The sequence below is a fragment of the Eulemur rufifrons genome, chromosome 2 (genome assembly GCF_041146395.1).
Source record: "Eulemur rufifrons isolate Redbay chromosome 2, OSU_ERuf_1, whole genome shotgun sequence".
Taxonomy (NCBI): Eukaryota; Metazoa; Chordata; class Mammalia; order Primates; family Lemuridae; genus Eulemur; species Eulemur rufifrons.
The window spans coordinates 112,539,624-112,563,260 of record NC_090984.1 but is presented as its reverse complement, the minus strand read 5'-3'; the positions used below and the strand labels follow the sequence as shown (position 1 = coordinate 112,563,260).

Here is a 23,637-nt window from a genome sequence, read left to right as displayed (position 1 = left end):
AAGTCCAGAGGTCAGCCATGCAGAACTTGTGTAACAGCTCCACAAAGTCTTCAGGGACCCTTGTTCTTTCTCTTTCTGTTCCATCATCCCCATCTTCAATTCATTAGGTTACCTCACAGTCCAGGGGATCTAGAGATGTCTAGCTGTCAGGTCCCTAGAGTCCCAAAGCAGATCAGTGGTTTCCTAGGAAGGGGGAAGGAATAGGAGAGGATATGAGGATACAAGGAAACTTACATGTCATGGGTATGTTCCTTATCTTGTGGTGATGGTTTCATGGATGTATTCATGTGTCAAAATTATATACTTTAAATTAGAGCAGTTTATTGTATCTCAATTATACCTAAAGAATGCTGTTATAAAACCATTCAAAGACATTTTAAGAAAATAACAATCTGAATAACGTATCTTCAGAAAGTGAAGACTTGTCAGAAAAATGTGGCCACCAAGCAGCAGAAACCTGCCAGCCAATATTATAAGATGAACTAAAGCAAATTAAGAAAATAACATGATATGAAAGAACCATTTAAATCTGAATTAGAAAAGCTTTGGAATAATTTGGCTATGCTATGAGTGAACATGAAAATAAAGAGCTGAGAAAAGAATTAAAGATAAATTCTAAAGTGATAGAAATTATAAAAGTATAGCATAAATACAGAAGACAAGATCAAAAATCAAAAATATGTGTAATAGGATTTCCTAATGGAGAAAGCCAAAACATTGGCAACGAACACATTCTAAAAACTATTTAACAAATTCTACATTCTAAGTATACAACATTCTGAAAACTTTCTTAAAAAAAGATGACTTAATGCTCTATATTGAAAAGGCATACTGTGTATCTGGGATGGTAAACCCAGAGCAATCAATACCAAAACATGTTCTGCAAAATCACTGGAAATTGGGCATCTAGACAAAAACGGTAAGTTACTTATGAAATTAAGAAAATAAGGTTGGTATCAGACTTTCAGGAACAGTTCATGCTAACAGACAAAAGAGTAACCTTTAACATCTTCAAGGAAAGGAAATATGAGGCAAAATGACCAGCAAAAATGACTTTTGCTGAATAGGTCTTAGCTTGGGCTGCTTTAATAAAATATCATAGACTGGGAGGTTTAACCAACTGATATATTTTCTCACAGTTTGGAGGTCTGAGCATTCATTGGGTTCTGGTGAGGCTCTTTCTGGCTTGGAAACCTTCTTGCTGGGTCCTCACATGGCAGAGAGAGCAAACACTCTGGTGTCTGGAGTTTTTACTTGCAAAAGAGAAGAAAGTTTGAGCATCATAAAGAATAATGACTGCATAGAATAAAACACATGGAGTATACTTTTTAAAATTCATGAATTCCTCATACTTAAAAAAACAACCTCATTGGTCATCTTCGAACTTTGCTGGAGTACCAATTTGTTATTGTGAATGGCAATAAATTTATCCTATCTTTTCATTATAACTGTTTAAAGGGATAATCAAATATTTGTTGAGGAAAAGTTCTTTATAGAAGAATCACACCAAATAAATGCAGGAGAAATTGTAGAGTAGAAAGTCACCATTTTAAATTCCTAATGGAATAATGTGTCTAGATAACAATCATAACTACTCAAACATTTGGGTAAAAGGAACAGGCTGACATCATCGGAACTCAGTGGGCAACGTCAGCATCACTGTAAGTGGGACAACCAAATATTGTTACTTCTGATGCGATACATCAGGATATAGCTAGCACCACTGATACATTCATTATTCTTGAAGACATTAAACTTGTATCTAAGCAAGTCTCAAAGTCCAGACTGTTCAATATTGTAGTCATTAGTTACATGTAACTGTTTATAGTTAAATTTAAATTAATGAAAATTAATACAGCTAAAAATTTATTTTCTCAGTTGCATTAGCCATATTGAAAGTACTTAGTAGCCACATGTAACTATCATGTTGGACAGCACAGATATAGATCATTTCTATCATTGCAGAGAGTTCTAATAGACAACACTGTTCTAGATCTAATGATTAGTTCACAGGAAAAATCGGAGAATACATGAGCATGTCAGATGACCCTATGAGAATTTAATCATACAAATCCAGAAAGTGGGAAATGCTACCTGACAAATGGCTTCATTTTGTCAAAAGATAAGTAACATGAAACTAAAGAGGAGGAAACTTTTATAGCAAGAGAGATTTACAAATATCCATCAAATGTACCCTGTAGACTTTTTTTGGACCCTTGGATCCTAATCTTTTTAGAAAAAACTGTAAAAATGCATTTTTGAGACAATCATGAAAATTGTACATGAACTGGGTATTGAATAGTATGAAGATATTGTTCATTATGTTGGGTATGTTAAAATGTAGTTATGTCTTAAATAAAAATAAAGCTTACCTTTTAGGGATAATACATACTGAAGTATTTATTTATAGGTGATAAGATATGGTATCTGGGATTTGCTGTAAAACACTTGGGCTGGTGAGAGGGAAGGATGAAACATGGTAGGCATAAAGTTGATTAAGGCACTATAATGAGGATATCGGGTCACGGTACTTATTCTCTGTACATCTGGTTCAAATTTTCCAAAATAATACTTTAAAAGTGCCAGCGCCCATGTATGCCTTCTATTACTAGTCTAAGAAAAACAGGTGAAGAAAAAGGCTACCTTTTCACATATTATTTGGAATGCCTATCGTGCAAAATGGGATGACCTAATTTATTATGTAGTTATATAGCATAGTTTTTGTGTAAAACATTTTATATTGAAAAGTTGATAAGTTGATACAGAGCATGAGACAGAAGATTGGCTATCTTATGGATGGTTCTGGTTTTGAAATAACTATAGTTAGGGATAAGTGACTCACTAAATTGATTAATGTGTTTGGAGGTGGGAGAGGTATAGATATGGTCAAGGACATTGTTGTCATTCTTCCAAACCATCTGGGGTTAAGACTTTATTTGACTGGTTTATGCTTCTCTACCAAGTCATGGTAAAATGCATTGTGTCTGAATTGGAGATAATATTGACATTGACTTTATAAAATTGACTTTTTTGTATAGGTATCAGTATTATCTGCAGCTGAAGAAAGATATCTTGGAAGGAAACATTCCTTGTACATTAGAACAAGCAATTCAGCTAGCAGGCTTAGCTGTTCAAGGTAAATAAGGGCAATCCATAATGTAATAGTTCTATCAGATTAAAGTGTGGTTTATAACAAAGACAGTAAGGGATTCTTAAAGTAACTGACTTTCTATATACATCTTTAGTAGTGTTTTTATATTAACGATACATTATGGTTATCTAAGGGGCTTCCTTTTGGGAAAAAATGATTTTGGATTACCTCAATGAAACGAGACTTCTAGAAGGTTAACCATGTTATATTTCCATAGAGCAAACAGTCCAATAAAGAGAAATATGTATATATGTATGTATACACACCCAGTCACATGCCACCTGGTGACATCCTGGTCAAACTGCACATGCTGTGGTGATCCTGCAAAATTATAATACCATAGTTTTTCCTTCTTAAAATTTATTTTATAACCAGCAATAAGCACAGCATAAGCACAGCATGTATTTTACTGTACCTTTTTTATGTTTAGATATACAAATACTTACCATTGTGTTACAGTTGCCTATAGTGTTCAGTATAGTAACATGTTTTATAGGTTTGTAGCCTAGGAGCAAAAATTTATATAGTCTAAGTGTGTAATAGACTATATCATCTTGGTTTGTGTAAGTACAGTCTATGATCATACAATGACGAAATCACCCAACACAATTCTCAGTATGTATCCCCATTAAGTGATCCATGACTGTGTGTGTATGTATATTTAAAGCATTTAATATGCTATGTATTCATCTAGTTCAGAGACTTGATCTGTTAATAGCTGATATTTTAGGAAGGAAGATCTGCCAATCAATGAGGTTGATGAGGGTTTATTCACTTATACTTTCAGTACACTTCATTTGGTTTTTTAGTTGTCCTGGATTATAGAGAATTGTCATTCATAACAAATGAAAATTTTGTACCTCACAAACATTTTTGAATTTGTTTTTTTCGTTTTTTATATGCTTAATCTACATATATTTACATGTATGTATATACTTTGGGAAAATTTCTGATGAGGCATTATTTCAAATAACTGGCATTTAACCTTAGGAATTGAAATTTAATTAGAAGAATCATTAATAAAATTCCTTCCAATATTAGCAGGCATGGAGACATGTATGTTATTTCTAGACAAACAAATGCCTGGTATACATTGAAGCCACAATCCTTTTCAAGGTACTTTGAATTTTCTTAAGTATTTGGTTTTAAGAGTTACTTTATCATAAGCATTTTGCCGACCTATCAATTTTTTTAACAATTAAAAATTTCAAAACAAATACATCTTGCTGTAACATATTCAAATGATCTAATTCCATTCCCCAGAGGTAATCACTACTGTCAACAGTTTGGTTTCTTCCTGACATTTTTCTGTACATAGCAAGCATACATGATTATAGACTAGGTTTTGTTTGTTTTTAAACTATAAAAATGAAAGCATATGATATTTACATATAGTTTATAACTTGTTTTTTACTTAATTCGTAGGCTTTTTTCTAAGTCAAGACACATGAATCTACCTAATTAATATTTTTTAAAAGATACTTTAAAATACACTTTTTATAGCAGTAAGACAAGTTTGACTTATTAGCGCACCATCTATATATTGAATTTTTTGTACATGTTTTGCAATACAAATTAAATATAATTAACATGTGAATATTTGTCATTTTGTATAGCTGATTTCGGTGACTTTGATCAGTATGAATCCCAGGACTTTCTTCAGAAATTTGCTTTGTTTCCTGTGGTAAGACCTCTTTTAACATTGAGCCTTTTTATAAACTATTCATTCCCAAACCCTTAATAATCCTTGAAATGAAATCCATATGATAGGCTTATTAGTCAGGAATGTCATTTAAAAAAACCCAGTTCTCTTTTGTAAATGTCTCAAATGTGAATGCTTTCCCTGTTGTAGTCTTCTTGGTCCTTGTCAACCCATAGACACTGAAGGGTCTGTAGCCACTGTGATGTGCCCAGAGAAATTGGTTTTGTATTTGGATGTGAGTCGAAGAGAGGGATCATTTTCAGCTTCTGAGGAACCATGCAGAGGTCTTGCTTTTTAACTGAAGGCTTGAAACCTCACGAAGTTACATTGAAATGAATTTGACTTCTCATCAGCAATTTAAAAAGTAGATGACAAAAAGACACCACCTTCCACGTTTAAGTCACTGACGGAAGTGACACAAAAACTGTGTTGGAACAACTAAGGGAGGTGATGTGCTCTTTTTCTCAGTGTCTGCACAACCTGCCAGAGAATGTACCTGATATTGTTATTTTGCTGGGCTCAGAACTGGCTGCCTGTTGTCACCAGCCTGAAATAACGCGGCTGAAACTTTCTCTGGAATAAACTGAGAAGGCAAAGTTTTTGGCTCTTGAGTGGAAGCCACTTAATTCCTTAGATCAAGATTGCATATGTAAGCAAAGCTCCCACATGTTAGTGATAGTCATAATTTTGCCTGATAGTGACAAGAGTCAGAAACAGTAGCAATGATACCTCCTAAGAAATTTGGGTGAATTATTCTATATTTCTGTGTGTTTTCTTCAGGGGTGGTTACAAGATGAAAAAGTATTGGAAGAAGCAACCCAAAAAGTGGCCTTACTACATCAGAAATACAGGTAACACTAAGAAATAAGACATGGGAATACTGTAAACTAATGCCTGAGTTTGAAATATTCAATTAAATATTTAATTTACACGATTAATATTTAATTGCACAATTAAATTTGGAACTTTACTGCTGCTGCTATTACAAGTAGCCAATATTTACATAGCACTCGCTGTGTGCCAAGTGCTGTTGTAGGTAAGCACTTAGCTGTATTAACTCATTTATTATCCGTGTTTTACCAATGAGGAAACTGAGCAAGTTGAAAGCAGCCAGTCATTGAAGGGTGCCAATTCTTTACCCTATGTGTTAAAGGTTTTTGTGGGAACCTAATCCTGCACAGGGTAATGTAAGATTAGGGAGATTTTTCTTTTACATATCAGTGAGTACAGTTCTTTCCTCTTGTGTGCTTTCGCACGGTGAGTTTCTGTCATCTGGGCAGCTGTGCTAAGAGCTCTGGTGCCAATTGCCCTGACCTGTGCTTCCTCATACCTTTGTGTGCTGGTAGACGTGGACTTTTTTCAATGATGAATCTCTGTGTTGCCTATATTTACAGCGGTCCCCAACCTTTTTGGCACCAGGGACCATTTTCAAGGAAGACAAGTTTTCCATGGACCAGGGATTGGGGGCAGGGGGGATGGTTTTGGGATGATTCAAATGCATTACATTTATTGTACGCCTTGTTTCTATTATTACATTGTAATATATAATGAAATAATTATACAACTCACCATGGGTTGGGGACCCCTGGCCTAAAAGAAAAATCCTTTCCTTGAGAATGCTGGGTCTTATTGTAAACCAACTACCACACAGTTCCAGGTACGGATGCTCCTCAACTTATGATGGGGTTATGTCCTGATGAAACCATTATAAGATGAAATATTGTCAGTTGAAAATGCATTTAATACATCTACCAAACATACTGAATATCATAACTTACCTTAGCCTATCTTAAACATGCTCAGAACCTTTAATTAAATTAGCCTATAGTTGGGCAAAGTCATCTAATACAAAGCCTATGTTATAATAAAGCGTCCAATATCTCATGTAATTTATTGGATGCTAAAAACGAAAAACAGAGTGGTGTGGGTTGTAAAGGTACTTGAAGTATGTTTTCTACTGAATGTGTGTCGCTTTCACACTTTTGTAAATTTGAAAATTCATAAGTTGGACTGTTGTTGAGGAGTGTCTACTTTATATATCATTAAATTCTTGTAATTACTCTTTAAGATGAACACTGTTATCCCCAACTGATAGATGGGGAAACCAAGCTAAAGAAGACTTTAGTGTCCCTATATGTGGTAGAGGAGGGATTTGAAAGCAGGTCTGTCTGATTATAACCCATTATTTATCCCCTTTCAAATAAAATAGCATTTTGCCTCTAGTCTGTCTCCACTCAAATCCACATAATCGCTCACACAAGGTTAGTCTCCCTAGAATATCACTTTCCTCTTCTCTTTTGCCCTCTCCTTGCCGAATGCTCCTGGGTGTTTTCATGCTCTCCAGTAGCCTGAGTCCCCTACGCTGGGATCAAAGGCCTCCCTCGAATTGGTTAAATCCCGCCTTCCCAGCTTTACCTTCTGTGTCCAAATGAACCTTTTTTTCCTCTGGCCTAACTGATCCTTCAGGCACACATTGCCCTGTTTTTTGTAACTTTCATTCATTCATTCGTGCATTTCCTTAAAAGGTAGTCTGGTACTCTGCCTCTGTATGCGGCAGAGTTCTGGATGCTGTGGCACAAAGATAAATAGAATAATTCCCTGCCTTCCAAGAGTTCATTCCTAGCCTTGCAATCTAAGGGCTTTGTAGGACAGCTCACTGTAATAATACATAAAATAAGATTATGAGTGTAGGGGGAGAGGTATGGGCACAATGTGTTGGGACTGCACAGAGCAGGGGCCTTGGCAAATCCAGAAGGTGGTGAAGAGGAAGTGATGCATAGGCTCACTTGAGTGATGTTAGGGACTGGCCAAGTCCACTGGTGGGTGACAGGTCTAACTGGAAGAGGGATTAGCATGTGCAAAGGCCCTGAGGTGTGAGGGAACATGGTGTATTCACACAGATGCAGAGTTTGGGATGGCTACGGTGTGGGATGCCTTGGGGGCCTGGGAAGCAGTAGCAGATGAGGCTGGAGAGCCACATCTTCACTCAGTTGGGCACTCCTTTCCACCCACACTGCCTTCCTACCCATCCTGGCAGTGGCCCGTTTACCTGACTGGGATTTCCATCTAGCTGCCTCATGCCCTTAATTCCTGCCTGCATTTGGCACTTAGCACATGAGTCTCAGTAATGCTTGGTACTTTGGATAGCTAGGAATTACTTGGTGATTTAGAAAAAATCTTACCTTTCACCTGAAGATTTTTTTAGGGGGTAGTTTTAGCCTCCTCTCTCCCCCTCACCTGCCTAAAGTACAAAAGGCAGGATCTTTTATAACTCAACGTCAGCGTCTAGCGCAGTGCTTTGCATGTAGTCGGTTTTCAGTGAATGTTGATGGATTAATATAACTGATTACAGATGCTTTGAAACTTGAAATGTTTATAATGTCTTATGCCAACTTGATACGTAGTTTTTAAGAAAAGCTTTATTTTAAAACATTTTTAGTTTTGTGAACGATCTCACTAACATCTGTTGGGTTGCAGAGGACTCGCAGCGCCTGATGCTGAAATGCTGTACATGCAGGAGATAGAGAGAATGGATGGCTACGGAGAGGAGAGCTACCCTGCCAAGGTAAGCGTGGCCGACGGCTGGGGCTCTCTAAAAGTGGGCTCAGCAATTTGAGAGAACAGCGGGGAAGCCCAAGGATGCGCAAAAGTCTGGAAACCTAAAGGCCTGAGGTCTTTGTAACCAAAATTTATAGTAAAACACGTTCTCATTTTTGCAGTTCCTTCTTTTAAATGGTCTCGAAATAGAGTTCTTGAAGAGGTCTAAACTCTTTCAGTGTCCATACATATTTACAAGATAATCCATTTATATCATTCAGACTGTTTTCCTTCTGAATAGTTACTCTGTAGGTCTTCTGAGCATTTTATATCTGGGAAACAAGTTTAAGGAACTAGATGTAGTTGTAGTTCTTATGCATTTGTTCCTAAGTGTTTCTTTTTCTGCTTTCTCCTTTTAGGATAGCCAGGGAAGCGACATATCCATTGGAGCATGTCTTGAAGGCATCTTTGTGAAACACAAGAACGGAAGGCCGCCTGTGGTATTTAGGTATTTTTCTTACCTCTTACTCTGTCCTTTCTGTGGCTCCTGTTGGCCACATAGTTTTTAGTACTTAACAGTAGTTAAATTGCTCACAAGTCTACCCCAAGGTCTCAATAAAAAAAGGAAATATTCCCTTCCTAGGTGCAGCAGTTCTTTTTCATAAGCCACTTTCTTCAAAGCCAAATGTGTAAAAAATAGTGCTTATGATGATGGCCTATTCATAAAATGTTTAAAAATATGTGACCATTTTCTTGCCATTAGGAGGCCATTCTTTGTTTTGATGTAAAGTTTTCATTTGAGCTCTGGTTTCAAGAGCTATTTCTTATGAAAAATCTAAACCTTTCTTCTGATTCTAGTTATGTACCAAAATTCCTAAAATACTAATATCTAAGCAAATTTCACCTATTTTTTGTAATGTTGATTTTTTTCCCCCTGATATTAAAAAGTGATACTACTCATTTGTGGAAATCTTAGAATGTGTGTGGTAAGAAAAACAGAAAGGTTGTGTAGTGATGTGCTAATAGTGGCTGACTCTCAACAATAAAATTAGAGGTGATTTAAATTTCTATTTTTGTATTCTGTGTTCCAATTTATATCTTAAAGATAGTAAATTGTCATTCAATCTCTGCCTTTTAATTCTTTAAAAGCTATAAACTAGAAAATCCACAGTGTCATTTCATAGAAATATTTGGAGTTTTACTCTGAGAGTCTATCTACCCACTTCTCTCTTCTCTTGATGAAAGATTACAAGTTTACATTGTTTTTTTGTAAAGTAGTAAAACATGTTGTTCTGTCATTTCTGTTTTTTGATTCTTTCATACCTACCATTTGTTGAGTGTTTACCATGAGCCAGATACTATGCTGAATGCTTTCTGTGTATTTTTTCACGTAATCTTCACAACAACTCCCAGCGGCAGGTATTACCACCACTTTGCACATGGGATAATTGAGGATTATAAAAGTTAAGTGATTTGTCCAAGGTCACCCAATTATTAACTAGCATAACCAGGACAAGGACTTAGATTCTCCACTTTAAGCCTGGGCTTTTAACCACTGTATTAAACAGCTTCTTTTATTCCTTCTATTCTCTACTTTATGTGCCATGCCCCCCGCCACCACCCCCTGCCCCAACTCAAGCTTCCTAAACCATCCCCACTACCATTGCTTGTTGAGAACTAGTTTTTTCCTGTTAAGAGCCTTTTCTCTAAGTTTACATCTCCTCCTTCACATCCTTTGCTTTACTGCCTTTTGGGTCCTGAGTTCTCCACGGTGATTATGACCCCAGTATACACGATTTGGGCAGCAGAACCCCACTCCTCGACCGCACTGCCCTGAGCTGGGTGGCTCCGCTTTGGCGATTGCTCTCTTGTCCCCAAGCCACTCATATTAAGTCTTCCCAACATGTCCAATTGCGGGGCAGGGAGAGGAAAATGGTTCTGGGCTGCACCTGAAGGGCACAACTACGATGGTGCCCAAAGGGTCACAAGGAAACTTGGGACATCTTCCTGGCGTCCTTCTTCACTGGACAGGAATGTTACAAATTGCCTTATTTAATATGATGCAAACGATCTTACAGGTTTAACAAATATTGAATCACTACTAACGTAATTTTATTTTAATGACTTTTAAATTTAATGTAATAGATGCAGAGGGGTAAAATTTTTCTTCCATTTTTCTTTTTATAAAATTATAGTTATGTAATAAAATTGAATATTAATATATTAAAAACTAAATATAAAATTAGTATTAATATAAGATAGGATTTTGAATTCTAGTGAACACCCCCAAAATAGTTTACTCCTTGAGTTCCTAGCATTTGAGTGTTGTCTTCTTTCAGAATATTCCTCCCCACTTTTGTGCCTTACTTTTCTTAAGTAACGTAACATTACTTATTTGCTGTTCTCTCTTGTACCCCCACCCTCCAAACTGGCCCCTTTGAGGGAAGCACTGTGCTTTACTGATCTTGTCCCTAGGACCTAATGCAAGTTCTGGAATTGTTAGAGTGGGTACCCCTCATTTTGCTGAATGAATAGATGAGGCATTGGCAACCAGCTAAGATAGGGCTCTTTGATCATCAAGTGAATCTAGCAATTGAGGAGAATGCATTTTACATCTTTTACATACCCTTTTTCCTCATTTAATATACATGCATTTACTTTTTGCAACTAGTTGGCTGTCACTTCAATTAGAAGATACATGCTAGCTGATTGATTAAAACCAGTTTTCTTTAAAAAAATGATTAACAAATATTAACTTAGGCATCAATCTTTTTTTTTTTTTTTTTTTTTTGAGACAGAGTCTCACTCTGTTGCCTGGATTAGAGTGCCGTGGCATCAGCCTAACTCACAGTAACCTCAAACTCCTGGGCTCAAGCTATCCTTCTGCCTCAGCCTCCTGAGTAGCTGGGACTACAGGCATGCACCACCATGCCTGGCTAATTTTTTCTACATATTTTTAGTTGTCCAGATAATTTCTTTCTATTTTTAGTAGAGACGGGGTCTTGCTCTTGCTCAGGCTGGTCTCGAACTCCTGAGCACCCACTTCGGCCTCCCAGAGTGCTAGGATTACGGGCGTGAGCTACCGCACCCGGCCTAGGCATCAGTCTTAAGGAGAAACCATGTGTTCTGTCTCCTAGTATACATGTGAGTACTCACATTGCCATTCTCTGTTTGCTTTTCTTTAGGTGGCATGATATTGCTAATATGTCCCACAACAAGTCCTTTTTTGCATTAGAACTAGCAAATAAAGAGGAGACCATCCAGTTTCAAACTGTGAGTAAACATTAGTGATCTATCTGCACAGAATGTTTTTCCTAAAAGTTAACAAGTTGGCATTTTGGTGTGCATGTGTGTTTGGGAGGGGATGGCATTAAAATTATAATATTTCATGATTTTATAAAAAATAAAGTTTTTTGATAGAACATTTTGTAAAATGGCACTCAGCAAAAAGGAGTTGCTCAGTGAATATTGTTGAATGAATGAGTCTTTGGATAAATACTATCTGATCATGATGACCTTTAAATTAAACTTAAGAGATTAACTGGGGGAGAAAGTAAACGCTAATATCTTAATTCTATTGATAAATGAATTGCTCTGCAGAAATATTATTTAACAGTTATTAGCTTTTCTCTTACCAAAGGCAATATTGAGTTACTGAGTCAAATGTTTTTTTAGAAATGTCTTTGAGTATATTTGTTAAGAATAAAAGTTGATATTTTTGTAATTTTTAAATTTCTAAGTCATTTGAAACTGTTTAATATCAGAATCACATTGTTAGAACAGATTGTCTTTAAATCCTACTTGTGGCATTCATATGATAGGCACAGTGTTAGAAAATCAAAAAATTGCAGTGTGCTGAAAGCGACCTTGATATAATGGATCACCAAGTCATATCTTGTCCTCAGACAAACTCTGAGTTAAAAGTCCCAAGTTGTAAGTGTGCTTTCATATTACTTTCTGCCTGTTTTGTTTGCTAGGAAGATATGGAAACAGCAAAATATGTATGGAGACTCTGTGTTGCACGACACAAGTTTTACAGACTAAACCAGTGTAACCTGTAAGTATATCCTGCTCATGGAAATTGCAGAAATAGAAAATAATGAATTCAGACATTTTAATCTTGAGTTTTATTGTAACTAGAAAGGCAAATTTTACCAAGTGATCTTTTTTGAACACTTTCATAATAATCCTTTCACTTTTGTTGCATGTTAAAATAACATTTCTTACTTTTCTTATTTTAGCTTTGAACCAACTTCTGATAGCTACGAATATGCCTCTAAGATTTCTTTCCATTGGTTATACTAGAACCATTCTAATTCTGGAAAGTTGAAAAAAGAATAATATCTTTTATTTTTTTTAAATCAATGCCCTGGTCAGCATTTTAAGTAATTAAAGATTATTCAACTTTTCAAGCCATTTGAAGAATTTATGCCCTTCGTTCCTAATGTACATTTTTATTAGCCCACACTGGTTTCCCACTGTCTGCTGGATCATTCCCATCAGCGTTCAAGCACGCTGTGATCTTTCACGTGTGAAATACTCTCATTCCATATCCGCCTCTAGCCTCAGCGCTGTATCTCTGCTTTCCTCTATAGCAGATTTTGTCAAAAAAGTTGTATGTACTTGTTTCTTTCCTTCCTTCCACCGTGTTGCCCCTAAGCCACCACACCAGTGACACTGCTTGCTGTCATCAGGTGTACTTCATCCAGTGGTCGTGTCAGGAGCTCCTTCACCCGGCCTTTCCACAGCACTGAATCTGTGATTGCACCTCCCTTCCTGACCCCCTCCTGAGTTCCTTACTCTCGGCTATTTCTTCTCAGTCTCCTTTCCTGGGTTAGTCCTGAGACCTCTTCTCTAGCCGCACTCCTAGGGGATTTCACCTTGCCTCAGGCTTATACGCTAGAAGTACATCAAATTATATTTCCAGCTCTTTCTCCCTGAGCTCTCGACTCCCGCGTGCTGCTGCCTACTTGGCATCTCCATTTGGGTACCCGAGAGTCCTCTCAAGTTTGGCATGTCTAAAATAGGCCTCCTGATCACCTCCTTCTCTTCCTGCCCCCAAATCTGCTGCTTCCCTACTCCTTCCCATGTCAACACATGGCAGCCCACCCACATTTTCCCAGTTGCTCAGGCCCCAAACCCCTAAGTCATACTTAATTCCTGCTTCTCTTTCATACCACATCTATTCATCAGCAAGCACTTCCAGCTCTATCTTCATATCTGAAATCTTACCATTTTTGCCACCTTTTCTGCTAACAGCTTGGTGCCAGCCACCATCACTGCTCATCTGGAATATTGCAATAGCCTTCTGACTCTCTCCCTGTTTCTGTGCCGCCCCTGCCTGTAGCTTATTTTCCGTATGTCAGCCAGAATGATGTTGGTTTAACGTGAGTCAGATCCTATCACTCTTCTTAAAACCCTCCACTGGCATTCCATCTTACTTACAACAAAAGTATGCGGGCTGTACATGATATGGTCCTCGCCTGGTTCTAAACTTGTTTCCTTTACCCTCCTTGTTCACTCTATTGCAGCCATGCTAGAATCCTCGTTGATGTGTGAACATGTGCACCCTCGGGGATGCTCTCCAGTTAGTCTCCTGGGTGGATGAGCAAAAGATGTAGCCCTGTTCTTAAAATTATATGTCAGGACCAAATCAGAGCATGCTCCTCTCCCCCTCGCCCTTCCTGGCTACAAGATTAAGTGCAGACTCCTTAGGTCTCCTCTGGGCTTATCTGCTCCAGCCCTGTGACTCTGGATTCTGGCTCCCAGAACCCCTCATTCCTTGTTGTCCTAATGCCTCTCCAGCCTTTCCTTCCTTCCCTCCTTTGGCAGACTCTTAGTCGTTCCTCAAGATCTAGTTTGAAATGCAGCCACCCTGGACATCAGCAAGCATTTCTTTTGCTTAGTCCTTTATACCACCCTGAAAGGTCTGGTTTATTCCTACTTCTTTTACAATAATGATTATAATAACTCATGACAATAATTCAGTAAATGCTTGCTCTGTGTAAAGCATCATACTGAGAGCTTTTATCTTCTTTAGTTGTAACAGTAACCCTGTGTGGCACAATTATTACTGTCCTGTTATTGATGAAGGTACGGAGGTGTAGAGAATTGAAATGTCTTGTCCCTGCCACGCCACTAGTGAGAGGGAGCAGCAAGGTGGGAACCTGTGCTTTCAGCTGCTGTGCTAGAGTGTTGGAGTATTTATGTCTGCTGTGTAAATGTGGGTTGGATCTGTCTCTTTTGTCCGACGGAGTCCCGTGAGGGCAGGGCCTCCTCTCACTCATCTCCACGGCCTGCATGTGGCCAGGACTTAGTGAACAGAAGCCCGAGTGAGACAGTGGTGGGAGTCACAGGAGAAAAGCCTTTTTGATGCTTGCCTGATTGCCTTTTATTACGGATCGTAAACTGGGGCAGGGGGGCATTTTGTCCTTTAGCACCAAGAAAGAGAAAGGCTGTGGAAGTGCTTGCTTTTTTTTTTTTTTTTTTTTTTTTGAGACAGAGTCTCGCTCTGTTGCCCGGGCTAGAGTGAGTGCCGTAGCGTCAGCCTAGCTCACAGCAACCTCAAACTCCTGGGCTTAAGCAATCCTCCTGCCTCAGCCTCCCGAGTAGCTGGGCCTACAGGCATGCGCCACCATGCCCTGCTAATTTTTTTCTCTATGTATTTTTAGCTGTCCAGATCATTTCTTTCTATTTTTAGTAGAGATGGGGTCTTGCTCTTGCTCAGGCTGGTCTCGAACTCCTGACCTCGAGCAATCCTCCCGCCCTGGCCTCCCAGAGTGCTAGGATTACAGGCACGAGCCACCGTGCCCGGCCTGGAAATGCTTTCTGTTGTGCAGGGTGTGCAGGATTAACAGTGCAAAGAGAATAGGCATTGTCCATGCAGACAGAGAACCTTCCAGTGATTAGCACTTAGGCCCCATCCCCTCTCCTCTTTGTGTCCCCCTACACCCCCAGTGTTTTTATCTGAGTCCCCACTGGTGGTCTGGTGTTGGGGGTTTGGTAAGCACTGACGGACAGGAAGGAGGAACCCTGCTTTCCCTGTGGCCTTAGGAAGCCCTGTCTGCTCATTGCCCATGTGCGTGTGAATATGAAAGTGTTCCCCCTGGTGGTTAGACTCGGTATTGCTGCTAGCCCAGGGTAGTGCATTTGAGGCTCCCAGAGGCTTGGCCTGGTTACCCAACCGCGTGTGACATTATTTCTATGCAGAAGTGAATTCTAAGATTCAAGCAATAGATATGTCATCTATTGGAACACAGTGTTTTCATTTGAAAGCCTTACATAAGTTTAAGAGAATTAATAATATTGAGCTATCATGTCAGTTCATTCCTTTTCTGGAAAATAGTGAAGAATCAGTCATTTTGAATAAATCGTAAAATGTAATCCCTTTCCAAATGGCATCCATAATGGTTGGTGTTAGTGCTTTTTTAAAAAAGCATTTTTTGGGGCAAATTACCACCTAGTAATAATTTTAAAATATAGAGCGAAAAGCAATAAATGATTGTTCAGTGAATGATTTAGTCTTAGAAATCTAATTTTTGGGATATTGCTGTTTAGTAGCAAGTGTGAATAAAACCACATTAATGTCATCAGTTGCATATATTACATCTGTATAAGGAACATCTGATTCTTTTAAAAATGGAATAATTATGTTTAAAGGACTATTTTCCAAAATTTGTTTTTAATCTCTGTATATCCAGTAGATTATGGCAGCTGATTTCTATGAACTATTCTTATGTAATTATTGATGATTCATTCTGTGGGAAACCAATCTATTTCATGGTGAACATTTGTTTTCCATGTAAGGTAAATGAAGCTTTTAATATTAGCTTTTCAAATTTTGATGGGCAATAAAACTGAAAATAACTATAATTTTTATGGCCATCTCTTTTAAGGTTCCCTGTAGACTGCTTAGTCCCATTCAGTATTATGATTCTGAAGTTTTGGTAGACTTGTTCTCATGGTCCAGATGGATAAACTCAAGTGTGATGGGCATCTAACAAAACTGCAGCTGGCCTGGCACTGGGCATTGGGTTCTGGATGTCTAGTTCAGGCTGGGGTGACTGACTGGTGGCCCAGGAACTGGATTCTACTTGCACAGAAAGGAGGACTTTACTCCCAGAGTGTCCCCTTCACCCCCAGTCCTGGTCTATAATCTAATAGCATTTGGGATGGCCTTATGTGATTCATCTAACCTTGACCCAGCTAACTGTACTTTAGTATTTGTACAATGGCATGATCCAATAGTCTCGCCCCCACCCACCCAACGAGGCAGTTTAGGTAACAGAATATCTTTTTATGTCACCAAGCCTTAAAAATGTTAGGTAGATAACAATCTCTTTGGTTTAATTTGTAAAATGGGGATAATGGGACCTTTACTGAACATTCCTTTAGGGTTGGGTTAGGAATTATAAATGAGATAATAATGTCAATGTCAAAAAGCTTCTTCTAACCTCCTCTCTCCCACCTGAGGCCTCAGAACTGATCATGCTGTAATCAACCTCCCTAATTTACATGAGAAAAAGACTGGGAGAGAAAGGGGCTTGGTAAAGGGTCCTTTCCTCTCCTCTGTCTGTAGGGGAGGGCAGGATAGTGTCCTAAACCCTGCAAAGCCACGTGATAGAGGGCTCAGGAGACTGTGCAGAGGGTAAACTTGGATTTCAGTCAGCGGCAGGCTGCTCTCCGAGCGCAGTGAGAGGGTTGATGAGTGTCCCTGCGGGTTAGGGCTCTCGGTGAGCATTGGAGCCAGTGTCCACCTGGCTTCTGGAGACTTGTATGATCCAGGAGACTGACTGGAGTAGACCCTGCCTGGCAAGGGAGAGGAGTTGCCCCATCTTCCTCTAAGCCTACGGCAGGGTTGAAGAGACTGTGGGAATCCTAGAAGAAGAGGGAGCAGCCCCTGTCCCATCCAGTCCTCTGGGCCCCCAGAGGTGTGGCGAGGACCCAGTGGTTCCTACGGACCTGTGTGGACCAGCAGGGCAGTAACAGGGTTGAACTGAGGAGCAGCCACAGGGCCAGACAGTGGGATCTCTGGGCGTGGGGACATGGACCCTCTGGTAGGGCTGAAGAGAGGCAGCTTCCTTTCCTGAGTGGGTTTTCATGTGGATGAAGGTCAGTGTTACCCTAGAAAACCACATGTCATGGAGCTAGAGTGAAGCCCAGCACCAGTTACCCGAGATGATCTCTGTCAGCTCTGTTCCTCTCCCTGCCTGCAGCACCAGGGAGCTACAGGCATCTCAGAGCTAGAGCAGCGACCTTCGGCCTGAACATGCAGCTCTGGCCTACCCTAGTACAGGGAGGGAGAAGGGCTTTTTTTCTTCCTTACCCTTACTAAGCTCAAGAGGCAAGTCACTGAGACAAACACTCGCTGGGTATTTCCACCAGCCAATGCGTTTTTGATCATTAAAATCTCACTCTCCTTCACTAGCTATAAATATATATATAAGACATGAGCTTGACCCTAAATGCTTAGAAAAGAAGGTCAACTTCAGTCCTCACTCACCGTGTCATTCATTTGCTCAATAAACATTTGAGGGCTTCCTTGTGTGCCGGGCACCAGTGATACCATGGCATGTCCTCTTGCCTCCGAAGTAGCTTACAGATTAGTTGGGACTGGGGAAGGGGTCAGATAAATCACTACTAGAGGCCTGTGCTCAGCAATCTGACAGACCTGCCTGGTTCAAATGCCGGTTCTGCTACTTGTTTGCCATGTGACCAGGAGTGATTTACTTTATCTAAGTTTCAGTTTCCTTATCTGTGAAATCAGGATAATAACTGGACCTCCCTTATAGGGTTGGTGTTCAGATTCCACGAAATAGTCATGTGCAGTTTAAATAAGTAATATAATTGATTGCACTTGGGCTGGCACATTTTTTTTTTTTTTTTAAGAGATGGGGGTCTTGCTGTGTTGCCCAGGCTGGAGTGCAATGGCTATTCACAGGCCCCTTCATAGTGCACTACAGCCTTAAACTCCTGGGCTCAAGCGATCCTCCTGCCTCAGCCTCCCAAGTAGCTGAACTACAAACGTGGGCCACCGTGCCTGGCTCAGCCTTTTTTCTTGCCTTCTTCAGTGCACATTCCAGTGATTTCTTCTCAGAATTCTTTAGCTGTCTCATTTTTAGTAGCACCCATCAACATAGTAACTGCCCCACAAGTATGGAAATCACAGCCAACAGATAAGTCATTTTCTCTTGTAAGCCAAGTTGAGAATAGCTCATCTCAGAGTAAACTGCATTTATAACAACAATGCCAAGAAGAAAGAGGAGGTTTAGAATATTGGAACTGATGGCAAGTCAGCCTAGGTTAAAACAGGTAGTGGCGGGATGACTCACTACTGTAGTTTGTTTTGTGTTTAGCAGAACCGGCTGCAGCAGTGGGCAGTGTTCGCCTCCACGCTGGCTGCTGCCGGCAAGGGTGCCAAGATAGCTGTCGTGCGTGGGAGTTGCCGCCCATGCCCCGGAGCTCTGCGTCCTTGGATTTTGTGTTTAACACACTTCAGTTTTATTTTTGCCTCAGACTGGGAAACTATGGATGTTTTTGGAATTTGTTTTTAGAGGATGTTCTAAGCAACCCTTTCTCCCCATTTATGAATTTATGGTACTTTAAAAGTTCAGTCTGTCTAGACAGTGAGTCTCTGATAGGCTGAACATAAAGGCTAGGGCCCCCTGTGTCTGCACCCAGCCCTGGCAATGAAGAATAACCAGGGACAGTGAATTTCAAGGCCACAAACATAGTGTCCTCAAATTCTGGACACCAGTTTTAAGAAATACATGAATGTACAGTTAAGGAGTGTTAGAAAAAAAACAAAGCCCACAACAAAACAAAAAGCCCAGAACCACCGTGTAGACTTATTTCTCCAAAATAAATACTGGAAGAATGGAACATCCTTTGAAAAAGAGATATTTATTTTTCAACAACCTGATGATAATGAAAGGAAATTATTTTAAGAAGTGAACTAGTAAAAGCAGTTGTAGTCACCTGATGTTAAGTTCCTAATATGTACTAGTTTTTTTAATCTCAAGTCATGTAACAATAAGCTAATATCCAGGGTTTGAATATAAGATACCACTTATCAGAGTGCTAAGAATAGTATTAATTTATGAGACACAGGTAGCTTGACATATGGCAAATTTGCTGATTAAATTGATTGAATGTTGACTTTTGATGATGGATTTTTCTAGTAGTTAGTCCTTAGAACACTATAACCAAAGATCACAAAATATTTTTGTATCAGTTATTAACTGCATTATATAAGCTCACAAGCCAGGGTTTAAGAAAAAGTGCTTTGACAACATTATATGTCATCAATGAAGCCAAGAATCCAATGTGTTTAGGTTCTTAGATCTCATTTGCAATTAAAAGTGACCACACAGAAGGACAACAACAAAAAATCCTGCCTCTATTTAAAAACAATAGTTACATGTGGGCTCTGCTGGTTCTTGTTTGTTCCTTTCTTACCTAATTGTTTCTTCAAAGATGGAACTTGCTGCATGAATAGTTTAAAATCTCAAATTATCAGATAAATGTCAGCACTCCTTAATACTCTTTGTCTTTTAAAAAATATATTTAAAACCGATCGGACAGAAATTTCTTGCAAAGAAAGGCAATGGGTTTGCCACAGGCCCGTCGAACCAAAATTTCTACTTTTTGCTTTGCCTAACTTAGTTCCTTAGAGGAAATGTAGATTCTTCAGTCACCGAAATTATAAATTTATCTGTTCATTGTGTTTGTAGTCTTGGTTAATAGACTTTTAATTAATGGCAGCTCATACTGCTTCCGGCTCCTGGGCTGGCAGTGGGTGGTCACCCCCAGGACTGTCAGCGGAGAGGCTCGGGGCTCAGCCAGTGCACAGGAGAGATGCATCTGCACCGGATCCTGCTTCCGCTGGCGTGAGAGTGCGGGTTGTCGCCTTGTGTCTTCCCCCTCTGCCTGTGGCCACTGCGGAGGTTGATCTGGATGGCAGGAAGGATGCTCCCACAGTCCCCCTAGGCCGTGGTGCTCCACAGGGAGCCCAAAACCACTGCACGGGTTGAGGGGTTGGGGAAGCAGGAAACGGCCGAGGCCCCATGGCCGACAGAGAATCTCCTTTCTTTTCTCTAGTTTATGACTGGTTAGTTTATCTTTCTTGTCTAAGAAGATTTATCATTTTACCCTCCTGTATCTTCTTTTGGTAGAAGTAGGAAGTGTGCATATGTGTGTGCACGCTGTTCTCAAAGACTTACTCTTTTATAGGCAAACTCAGACGGTCCCGGTGAACCCCATCAGAAGGAGGTCTTCTTCAAGGATGTCTCTGGTAAGAAAAAAGGAAGCTATATGGATATTTTTAAGTGATATCATTCTCCTCAATAAGATACGATTTTAGTAGTGTTAATTTTGAGTTTGAACCATAAACGTGTGCTGGTACTTGATCATTTGCAACCAAAGAAATGGTTTTTCCATAGGTCCAACCTAGCATTTATATTATTATATGTAATTTGGGGTCCAACCTAATATTAAAAACTTCGTAGGCCAAGAGTAATTGTAAGTTGGTATATATTTAAGATACTAGATGACTGTCTAAAAAGATTGTGGTGCATGTAAGCTTCTTATATTCAAATGTTTATACATGGAAAATTTGTGTCTGTGCCTTCTTGCTCTTTTTGGGTGCAGATTTTCTTGTGCTGTCCAGTGTCCTTGGTATCAGTGCATAGGGCTTGGCATTGCCATTTGGGGAAACATTGAATGTGATAGATATGGTAAGAGCTGCTGTATCTTCATGTTTATTTTCCATATGTAATATATTTAACTCCTTTAGAAGTTTTTTAATGGAGGGAAAGAATCCAGCAGAGAATGACTTTATCTATATTACGGAGGTAACGCGTTTTAACCCTGTGTCCGACTCTCCATTTCTTAGCCTAAACCTCAGCCCTACGTGATGCCTCCCCCACCCCCGCTGCACTATAATGGACATTATACGGAGCCATACGCTTCTTCCCAAGGTACAGTATAGTTATTACTATGAATAAATCTATGGAGACAGAAAGATCTTGAAACCTGGATAGTTTTTTGGTTCAGCCAAAACCCCAAATTTTAAACCCCCAATTGTTGTCATGATTACAGCCATCCTGGACTCATAAAAGCAGCCATTATATTCATAGTTCTTGGATATTTGTAAAAAACATGCAGTATCGAATTTTGATGCTCAGATGATCCCAAATTTGGCCAATGGAAACTCAGTCAAGCTGGTTCCCATGTCCTTTTCACACTCCCCCATTAGCCATCAAGTGCTTCCTCACTTTCTTGCGAAAAATGTCTTGCTTTGTTTTTTTCCCTGCCAGAGACTTTCCTATTGTAAAAGTTTAAACAATTGATTACTGCAGTTTTCACATGAGAATTATAGAGAACGGTATTTATAGCAGTGCCCCCAAAGCTGAAGCTTAGGCAGTCATTTAACATTTACTCTCTATTCTCTGTATAAGTCTATCCTAAGAGCCAAGGAGGCTTACGCAGATGAGTAATTCTACATCTCTTCTTATGTTTTTTTTTTTTTTAGAGATAGGTTCTCACTCTGTCATTCAGGCTGGAGTGTAGTGGCATGATCATAGCTCCCTACGACTTACTCCTGGGCTCAAGTGATCCCCCATCTCAGCCTCCAACCTAGCTAGGACAACGTGTGTACCACCACCCCTGGCTAATTTTAAAAAAGTTTTTGGCAAGACAGGGTCTTGCTATGTTGCCCAGGTTGGTGTTGAACTCCTGGTCTCAAGTGATCCTCCTGTCTTGGCTTCCTGTTGTGCTGGTATTACAGGCGTGAACCACTGTGCTGGCCTCATATCTTAAGAAGCTTAGAATCTAATAGTGGGGGATAAGACAAGTGCACAAATAACTTGAATGCAAAAAGAACATGATTGTTTTTCTGAGAGCGAGCATGCAATTACTGTGCTATTTGAGAGAAGAAAGACTCATAATGTTGGGGAGAGTGAGAAGAACTTTCTGGACCTCAAAAGATGAGTGGATTTAGCAGGTAGAGAGGAGGACTCTTGACTGGGATTGCTGCTCCTGGGTTTGGGGGATAGTGAATGCTGAGGCACAGAATGAAGAAGGGGGCGTTTGGGGAGTAGAGTAGTCCAGTTGCCCTCTCACGTAGGGAATAATGCATGAAGGACCCAGAAGGTGGGTTGTGACTGTATCGTTTGTGCCAGGCCCTATGTGTAAAGATGAGAATTTTCATGCAGTGAGGTAGGCAATAGCAGTGCTTTGGGGTGTGGATTCGGAGAGCGTCCACCTCGGATGTTTCTGTATTTCCTCATTGTCCTCTCCTCCTTGCGCCTGCCCCTTTCTGGTACTTGGAATTCCAGCCCTTCCCGCTTCTGGGACGAGGCTCTCCTCTGCATTGTTAGTCTCTGCTGCTCATTCTCCTACCTCAGTCTGTGAACATCCTAACATTTTTTTGTTCTCCTCTCTTTAAACTATGGTTTGAATTATTTTTTTCTTTTCTTTTATTTTCCTTTCTTTCTCCCTCCCCCTCCCATCCCCTCTCCCTTCCCTTCCCTTTTTTCTTTTCTTTATCTCTTTCTCTCTCTCTCTCTCTCCTTTCTTTCCTTCTTTCTTCTTTTCTCTCTCTCTTTCTTTCTTTCGACAGGGTCTTGTTCTGTCGCCTGTGCATGAGTGCAGTGGCATCATCCTAGCTCACAGCAACTTCAAACTCCTGGGCTCCAGTGATCCTCCTGCCTCAGCCTCCCAAGTAGCCGGGACTACAGGCATGCGCCACCACACCTGGCTAATTTTTATTTTTTTGTAGAGATGGGGTCTTGGTATGTTGCTCAGGCTGGTCTTGAACTCCTGACCTTAAGCAATCCTCCCACCTCAGCCTCCCAAAGTGCTTGGGGATTACAGGTGCAAACCACCGCGACTGGCCTCTTTTCTTTTTCACCCACTTCTTTTGAGAGGACCCTCTGTGTGCTGCTGCTTCTGGTTGGTCAGCCATGTGCCTTTGCTGCTTTGTTAACGCTGCCCTCTCTGAGGTCCGCAGAACCCCCAGATTGCCCTCTCTGTCCAGTTCAAGGATTTGCTCCTTCTTGAAAATCTCTTTCCAACATGCTTGGTTTTCCCTCCTCCTCACCAGTGTTGTTTGCTGTGCCCTCCTCCCTCCTCCCTCCCTCTGGGAGCTTGCACAGCCGTCTCATCCACATTTAAAATTTCAGCAAGGACGACTATCACATCTATATTTTCCACCCCATCCTCACTCCTGGGCTCCAGCCCCATGTTT

General features: G+C 40.1%; 1 protein-coding gene across 1 annotated transcript in view; it reads left to right on the top strand.

Annotated features, from left to right (window-relative positions):
- PTPN21 (protein tyrosine phosphatase non-receptor type 21) overlaps positions 1–23,637 on the top strand; it is a 62,944-nt gene that overhangs the window by 25,121 nt on the left and 14,186 nt on the right. Inside the window, exons 4-12 of the mRNA XM_069465200.1 lie at positions 3,039–3,136; positions 4,768–4,835; positions 5,634–5,704; positions 8,331–8,418; positions 8,810–8,898; positions 11,576–11,663; positions 12,368–12,447; positions 20,622–20,682; positions 21,283–21,367. Coding sequence (XP_069321301.1) covers positions 3,039–3,136; positions 4,768–4,835; positions 5,634–5,704; positions 8,331–8,418; positions 8,810–8,898; positions 11,576–11,663; positions 12,368–12,447; positions 20,622–20,682; positions 21,283–21,367 — 728 coding nt within the window. The remainder of the gene's footprint in view (positions 1–3,038; positions 3,137–4,767; positions 4,836–5,633; positions 5,705–8,330; positions 8,419–8,809; positions 8,899–11,575; positions 11,664–12,367; positions 12,448–20,621; positions 20,683–21,282; positions 21,368–23,637) is intronic.